Source organism: Vicia villosa, unplaced genomic scaffold, assembly GCF_029867415.1.
Source record: "Vicia villosa cultivar HV-30 ecotype Madison, WI unplaced genomic scaffold, Vvil1.0 ctg.001989F_1_1, whole genome shotgun sequence".
Classification (NCBI taxonomy): domain Eukaryota; kingdom Viridiplantae; phylum Streptophyta; class Magnoliopsida; order Fabales; family Fabaceae; genus Vicia; species Vicia villosa.
In genome coordinates, this window is record NW_026705801.1 from 92,710 (window position 1) to 101,696 (window position 8,987).

Sequence of the window (8,987 nt, forward strand, 5' to 3'; positions counted from 1 at the left end):
TATATTTATTGGCTGAATCATACAAAGAGGAAGTGATATTTACGTTTACAAATCAACCTTAAACTAACAAACGTATTACTCATCTATACCCAGATTTTCGCCAAGAACAAAATTTCCTCTTCTTTTGTCTGTTATACTATAATTTCCTTTATTGACTCACGCAATTTCTTTCTTGTTACGTTAGAAAACTGGATTTTAAATTCTATAAATAGTGATATCTAATGTTACTTTTCTTCATATCTAGTTTTTCACAAAACATTGTCTTTAATATCTAGCTACTCAAATATGAAGTTTCTTATTATTGTTTGTATCATGATCTTGTGGGCATGTGCTATGTCTCGCACACTCTATGAATCATCTGTTGCCGAAAAACATCAGCAATGGATGATCAAACACGGACGCACATACACAGATAGTGTTGAAATGGAGAAACGCTTACAAATATTCAAAGAGAATTTGGAATACATAGAAAAATTTAACAATGCTGGTAACAAGAGTTACAAGCTTGGCCTAAATCCATATTCTGATTTGACTAGTGAAGAGTTTATTGCTTCACATACCGGAATTAAGATTCCAAACCAACTTTCTTCCTCTAAGTTGGGGTCAAATGCAATACTGTTCGATGTTAATGATAATGTTCCAACCAACTTAGACTGGAGAGAACAGGGAGCTGTCACTGATGTTAAGAACCAAGGCAATTGTGGTAAGTTACATAAAAATTGTTTTTCATATTAAGGAACTAATCTTCATCTTCTGATATTATTAAATATGTGTTGTAGGATGTTGCTGGGCATTTTCAGCTGTGGCAGCTGTAGAAGGTATTACGAAAATCAAAGCTGGTAACTTGATCTCATTGTCGGAGCAACAATTGCTTGACTGTGATCAACAGAGCCATGGGTGTGGTGGAGGTTATATGGATAGTGCCTTCCAATCTATAATACAAACCAATGGTATCGCTAGTGAAGCAGATTATCCATACCAAGAAGTTCAACAAACATGCCAAAAAAATGATCAGATGACAACCGCAGCTCAAATAACTAGTTTTGTAGATGTACATGCTAATGATGAACAACAACTACTACAAGCTATAGCACAACAACCAGTATCAGCTGGAATCAAAGTTGGTAGTGACTTTCAGTCATACAAGGAAGGCATATATTCCGGAACATGTGGAACATCCTTCAACCATGCAGTTACAGCAGTTGGTTATGGAGTAACGGAAGATGGAACAAAGTATTGGTTGATTAAGAATCAATGGGGTAAAGATTGGGGTGAAGGAGGGTACATGAGGGTGTTGAGGGAAAATGGTGACCCTGAAGGTCAATGTGGCATTGCTGCACATGCTTCTTATCCCACTATATAGTAATACTTTCAAATGAATTTCACTGTATCAGTTCTTGTTGCGTTGCTATAAGTAACTATAAGCTATGTAGTTTTGTCCAAGTTTTCCTTATTCTGAAGCTCTTGGCTTCTTCGTGTTTGTGCTTCTGTTGTGATGAAATTAATCTTATTTATATAAATCAAAGAAACATATTTATTATTATAATGCTTTAGAGTTTGAATACATTTCATTAGCATTCAAGACAACTTTGAACAAAAAGGTATTAGTATATATAGATGAAGAAGAGAAATACTTGCATGGATACGAACCTAAATCCATATTTTTAGTCACAACCAATAAAAAGAGAGAGAATATAAATTTATTTAAATTTTAATTTCATTTTTAATTGGCATCATGGGGGTGGTTGAGATAAAAGAGGAGAGAAACAATTTTATTTTTATTTTTAATTTTTAATTAATAAAAAAAATGTGATTGGTTGTGTGTATGTACAGGTGTTATGGTTGTGTCTATGTAAGTATTTTCCGATGAAGAATATGAGATTACGAAGGTTGCATGTGCATGATATGTAGCATGTACTGCATCTCACTCAATAATAGTTGCATGGTAGTTAGTTTGTTAGTGTAACAGAATTGATACACTATATAAACTACTTGTAACCACTTTTTTTTCATCAATCAATGCAATCTATTCTACAGTTCATTTCTTCTTTTTGGCTTCTCCATTAATGGAGCTACATGAACACTAAGATGGTATTAGAGCTCACCTTGTAGATCAAGGTTTAAACCAAACTGAAGGGTTGGATTATTTTGAAACTTTTTCTCCTGTGTTGCTAAGTTGTCTATTGTTCGGGTATTGCTTGCATTGGAAGCTATACGTGGATAGTACTTGTATCAATTGGATGTTAACAACGCATTTCTTCATGGAGACTTGCATGAAGCACTACTAGAAATTTGGCCTACGGCCACGCTAAAATTTTCCACAGCTTAGAAACTGTGGCCACATATATGATTTGGCCATGGTTTTAAAAGCGTAGAATTATGTTATAAAATATTGGATCCGGAGTATGAAACTGTGGCCTTTACTTCAATTGCCACGGTTATACAACTGCGGATATTTTAAGCCACAAAGGAAAACTGCGGCCTTAAAATTTTGACTAAAAATTGTAGCCCAAATCCAAAAAATTAATCCCGCCCATTTTTTCCCTCTTTTCTTTTCGTTTCCCTCTTCTTAATTAATTTTTTTTATAATATTTTTTAATTAAAAAAACATTAAAAATATAAATACAAGTTCCCATTTTAACCTAAATTTTCCTCTCCCCCTCTCATGCCTCAATCGCCGTCTCCGTCTCTCTTCATCTTGTTCACGACCAATTTCTCCTTCATAAACAGCGCCAATTTCTCCTCTTCTGATTTTTCAATCGGTGGTCAGATCTTACCTACTTCTAATCTGAAAGTCTACACTTTCGCCGAATTGAAAGCTTCTACCAAGAATTTCAAACCTGAAACACTTCTCGGTGAAGGAGGTTTTGGAAAAGTCTACAGAGGTTGGTGTCGCACGCTCGCGAAATGAACAACAGAGTCGCCACCAATATATTTATCCCATCAAGGGAAAGGAATATCAGAAAACCTAAGATGAATAAGAACGAGGTCTTTCGACCAGAGATAAGGTACGGGAGTCGGTTACGCAAGGGGAAGGTGCTAGCACCCCTCACGCCCATCGTACTCGATGGTATCCACCTATGTTTGTTTCTATCTAAAGGGTGTGTAAATCTAAAGCTTAATTACTAAAGGAATGCATGCAAATGAAAGAAGAAGAAACACGGGGAAAATAAGGTTTATAAATAGTTGTGCTCGCTTAGGCCCCGCGACCCAATGCCTACGTATCCTTTTCAGGAATCAGAGCGCCGTAGTTCGACTCTTCAGTTTTTGTTTGTTTTTGTGTTTTTTAGTTGAACAGTTACATTCGCACTCCGCTGCTCGACCTCTGGAGTCTTAAGCTGGGAATGGAGCAGAAATAACGTGTCCGATTAGGAGAAAGAATGCCTCGGAGGCAAGAAAGAGAAGAGAGAAAGTTGGTTTGTGTTTTTTATGTAACTTCATGATGAACAAAACCCAATACAAGGCTTCGCACCACTTCATTACTTTGTTTAGGTCTGAGCCTTTATTAAGTGTTTTAAATGTTTTTTGGTTGAGTGTTTTTTAAGGGAATTTACTTTGCGATTCGAATCACATAAAAATGTATAATGATCGAGAAGCAGATTAGGGAATGAATCCCACTCACTTCTATCCCATTATGTAATGTTCGAGAAACAGATTAGGGAATGAATCCCACTCATTTCTATCCCATTAATTAATGTTCGAGAAACAGATTAGGGAATGAATCCCACTCATTTCTCTCCCATTAAGTAGTGACCGAGAAACAGATTAGGGAATGAATCCCACTCATTTCTATGCCACTAAGTGATTGAGAAACAGATTAGGGAATGAATCCCACTCATTTCTCTATCACTTTCTTAATGTGATTCGTATCTCCATTTGTTAATGTTTTAAAGTTGAAAGAGAAAAAGGAGAAGAAAACTAGCTTAAGATGAATAACTAGCCTAAGTGTTTAAAAGGGAATTTCTAGATCCTAATGTTATCATGGTTTCTACCTAAAGTTAGGAATTTAAGGAAAAAAAGACTAAACCTAATAGTTATGGAGATTATAGGTCTTAAATCTAAAGGAATGAGATTACACGCACAAGCAAAGATCGAAATTACAAGTAAAAATTACAAGTAAACAATGATACAAAAATAGTGCAAAAATGACTAAAAGAAAGACTTGAAATATGGTACAAAACATGGAAGCAAATGATGCAAAATATAGTACCAAAAGTGAATTAAAGGACTATTATTTTTATTGATTTTTATATGACAAAGAACAAGAATTCTAATCAAGCAAAAGAATTAAAATACAAGCCTAAACTAATATTTTTTAGTGATTATTTTCTATGTCAAAAATGTGTATTAAAGGTCTAAAATGATGGTAGAAAATTAGTATTTTTATTGCCTAAAAGGAAGTAGGAAAAAACTAAGTAAAAAGGCTTAAAATTCTAGCAATTTTAAATAGAGCCAGGGGGGTGTAATCTGAATTACTGGGTGTGATTAGCAGCAGGGCGCAGGGCCCAGCCCAAAGGATGTTTTTTTTGTTACAGATTTATTGCTTACCAAAAACGGTGATAGCCTGGGCCAAAGGGGAGTATGAATCAGGAATTTCGCTAGGCCCAATGCTAATTGTGATCCACGTCTCTATTATTATTCAGATTTTAATTAATGTAGAATTAATAAAAATAAAAATAAAATAAAATAAACAAAAGGGGAAATTAGGGTATAGAGCGTCGATTAGTATTCCCTCTCATCTCTTTCATTCTCGTTCTCTCTTGAAACGGCGCCGGAGAAGTCTTCTTCTCCGAGCGGCCACCTTCGAATGGCGCCATTACTTCACATCCCTCTCTCGCTTATCTCCTAGCTTAACTCTCAAACTCACTCTCATACAAAAACTCAGAAACGTATCTCAAATTGAAAGGGGATTCAAAACCCTAAATCGTGAAATCGGCGTAATCAAGAACAAAGGGAGAAGCGAATGTATCATGGTGCGACAAAGACGCAGAAACGATCGAAGTTTGAAGGATCGAAGGGCTTACCTGATGTGCAGAAAGAGGCGAAGATCGAGAAGTCTGGAGATGAGGCTCTAGCTACGAACACGCGAAATAAACGCGATTGGGAGGAGATATTGAACCAGGTAATTTCGAATCCTTGCTTGTATTTGATTCTCTGTTTCTTCTTCTTCTTTCGGATATCAAACGCTTTTCTTGATGAAGATGTTGGTTCTGCAGTGTAGAGATGATTGAAGCAGTGATGTATGATTTGGTGTTCTTGGTGATTGAAGATTAGAGATCGAGAAAGGTTGAAGCAAGGTTGAAGGTTCTGTATGTGAAGATTGATTCTGTATCTTAAGATTGATGATGAAAGTGAGGTATGAAGTTGATGGTTGTAGAGGTGATGGAGTGGAATAGAAGAAGAATGGTGGAGAATTGAAGGTGGTTGAGAGATTGAATTATGGAGGAGAATAAGCAGTGAAGATGAAGAATGGGAGTGAAGAGAAGATGGTGATGAAGTGAAGAGAGAGCCCTGAAGAACGGATCAATGTTCAGTTATATAGAGTGCAGGTTAGTGTTTACTCTGATTTTCTGATTCTGTTATAGGTGGTTACAACTAGGAGAGTTAGGAGTTGTAACAGAATTAGTTACATTCTGTTATTGGTAGTTAGGAGATTAGTTAGTTACAAAAGTTAGTTAGAAAACTGTTGGGTAATCCACTAAGGTTGAGACTGAGTTAGAAAAAGTTAGAAGGTAGAGATAATTAAAACTGTTAATAAACTTAGACAGAGACAGTTAGGATGCTAGAAAATTCTACTTCAAATCTGCTTCTTTGCCACTGTATCGAATGATTTGAATATTGTTTGAACTAGTGCTGGAAATTGAACTGAATGTGTGACTGTCTTATGGTATATGCAGGGCTTTTGGTTATGTTATCTTTTAATCCCCTATACTCGTGCGATTTTCTTTTGAACCTGAACCGTTGAACCTCTTGAGTTAGATAACATGAGCGTTCTTATCTTGTGCTGGGAAAATGTTAATCATACTATCAGTGTGTCAATTTCTTAATTTTATGTTATGGAGAATGTAGTACTGATGCAAACTTTTGCTTTGTAGTTTCCTCGATGGCAAAAAGATGATGCCAATGTGGAGCTGGTGGTATCTTTGTTGGATCCGAACAAGGCTGCAATTACGTAACGCATTGGATACGTGCATCATGAGTGTTGCAGGTCTATAGTCGTTGCCGGTATATGCTTGATTTGAATTTGATTATCTGAGGCTCTTTTGAGTTAGATGCTGAACATGGTTTATTGCATCTCATTTGTGAACCGGTTGTACTGAGTTTGAATAAAAGGTGACGCTGCTGAATGTATTTCCTGGATTTTTCTTGACTTTGTTGAATTTTGTAACATGTAATTGAATGGTCTCCTAAAAGAAAGCTTGCATCTCCTTTTCTTCCAATTTATACTTTGTTAGAACTTTTCCAATCCTTTACCACTTCTTGCAATATTTGAATAAGTGCCAAAAGATGAGTACCAGCAGCACAGCAAGGATTTTGGTCAAAAGTCAACCTTCCACGTTGACTTTGACCAAAAGTCAAAGTCTTGGCAAATGACTCATTGATCTTGGAAATAACCTACCATACTCCATGTGATACTTTCCAATCTTGTATGCTTAAGAACTTTGATCCATCCAATTAATGTGAGTGCAAATTTGAATTCAAAGCCTTAACAAATCCTTGAAAAGGAATATGGTTTGAAACCTATAAAAAATAATGACCATATAACCATAAATCTAATCATCAATTGACGAATCCAATAAGTTTAAACATAAAAATCCAAGACCCTAATTCTTTTTGAGATGTTCTTTGGTAATTTGACTTGAGAGAGCTCCAAAGCACTAGTTCTAAATAAACTTGTTTAAATCCTTGGTATTTTGAGAAGTCCAGACGAAGATGCTATTATAGCCTGACAACCTTGAATAAAGAGGATAGCCTCAAAACCATAGAGAAACTTTTATTAATAAGATCTTTGATCCCGATGTCAAGTTATTGATTAATGATGCATGATGTGTGAAATGACCTAGTGGATGAAAATGTGAGATGCATAAGAATGTGAAACTTAGCCAGTTAGGAATAATTAGATGGGCAAATTTTGGGGTGCAACAGTTGGCTTGATGGAATCACCATTGCCGTCAAAAAATTGAACTCCGAAAGTTTACAAGGTCTCCAGGAATGGCAGGTAATGAATAATTGAAGTTGTATCTGATGTCCTTAACCTAATTTATGTTAGCTTAATTATTCATTCTAATGGTTGATTTGTGGTTTTTGCAGTCAGAGATACATTTTCTAGGTAGACTTTACCATCCTAACCTTGTTAAACTCTTGGGATATTGTTATCAGGATACAGAGCTTCTTCTTGTCTACGAATACATGCAGAAGGGTAGTTTGGAAAATCACCTCTTTGGAAGTAAGTGTTTTTTGGTTTCTGCTGCAACTAATTAATGTTTTGTGAAGATTATATATATTTTTGTATTTTTTTATTCAATCATTGAAATTAAATACTATAGGAGGTGCTGTTGTTCAACCACTTCCTTGGGAGCTGAGGCTTAAGATAGCAATCGGAGCAGCTACCAGACTTTCGTTCTTGCATACACCAGATAGAGAAATTATTTACAGAGATTTTAAGGCCTCTAATATATTGCTTGATGGGGTCAGTCTCTCTTCACTTTGCTAATCTACCTCTTTGTTATCATAAATCTTTATTAATTGCCTTTCATTTTGAGATTTGAGAGGCTATTGGTTGTTAATTTTGTATTTTCCTTGAACTCAAGTAGCTAGCAAAGAAATTGTGCATTTCAGTGACGGCTTGCTATTGTTGATATTGTTGTTGAGACTAACCAAAGTAACCTTGTTACTGTGTTTAGGAAAATCCATCTCTGGAGCAAACTAGTAATCAAACAAGTGCTTCAGTTTTTTCTACTTCAGCAGTTAAGAGACAGCGAGCGATTTCACGATTTTTCCTCTAAAATTCGAGAATTTTGGGTATGTAAAAGTATGCATTTCTTTCTGAAATCTGAAAACTTACTGAGAATGATGTCTTATATTATGTTAGAACTTTAATGTAGCTTGTCATTGCCCTGTCGTGGCAATGGCTCAGATTTGAGCTAGAATTTGAGTATGAAAAAAAAATTATAATCCCTGGGAGTACTTTTTGTTTGGATGTGTTACAGTTAGTGGTAATTGGATTATGTTGAATTTTATTTTTCTGCTTTTCTGCTGTTAAGTTGATTGGTATATCTGTCTTAAAATGCTCCCTTAAAACTGAATGTGCATGCACTTGTATTTTTGTGTATGGGACTGACTGAGAGATTTTTGTGCATGCACTTCACACCAAAAAATTTATAATCAGGGGAGTGCATATTGGACCATGTTATATGCCTATCTCTGTGTTAAGTTACCATAACAATGCTTCTTCCTTCTAGTGTTTTTCAGGATTTGAATGTTGGTATAGTGCTTGATGAAGGTATAGTATTAATGAACACTTATACTGATAAACACTTATAAGTTATTTTATATGTAATTGTTTGTAACTCGTGGAGCATTGATTTGAATTTGTACTCATTTCTTAATTCAATTCAACATTGTATTCACTTACAAAACACAGGGTTGGCTTCTCCGGATGACCATTACAGGGCGTTCTATGCGGAGAGGAGTTCATGGTGGTTGAAAATCAAGGCCGTTGGGATTCCGGGACATGGTGCCAAGCTTTATGATAACTCTGCTATGGAGAATCTTTTGAAGAGTATTGAAAGCATCCGAAGATACCGTGCCTCGCAGTTCGACTTGATCAAGGATGGTTTGAAGGCTGATGGGGAAGTTATTTCTATTAACATGGCCTTTTTGAAGGCTGGCACTCCTTCACCTACTGTAAGTCAATCAACTCCAATATTCCATCAAAATGGTCAAACATGTCTTGTAGAGTGTTAAACTTTATAGTATAGTTGTAT

The 8,987-nt window shown here is 35.8% G+C and overlaps 1 protein-coding gene and 1 long non-coding RNA gene across 2 annotated transcripts; both read left to right on the top strand.

Annotated features, from left to right (window-relative positions):
* Window positions 1-256: 256 nt before the first annotated feature.
* On the top strand, window positions 257-1,509 carry LOC131637386 (zingipain-2-like). Its single transcript, XM_058907975.1, has 2 exons — window positions 257-703; window positions 780-1,509. Exons 1-2 carry the CDS (start codon window positions 286-288, stop codon window positions 1,361-1,363), a joined length of 1,002 nt encoding a protein of 333 aa, XP_058763958.1. The 5' UTR covers window positions 257-285; the 3' UTR covers window positions 1,364-1,509.
* Window positions 1,510-7,145: 5,636 nt separating this feature from the next.
* On the top strand, window positions 7,146-7,689 carry LOC131637387 (uncharacterized). The gene is made up of 3 exons (XR_009294322.1): window positions 7,146-7,219; window positions 7,312-7,447; window positions 7,548-7,689. It is a non-coding gene; the product is annotated as an uncharacterized LOC131637387 (long non-coding RNA).
* Window positions 7,690-8,987: the final 1,298 nt, after the last annotated feature.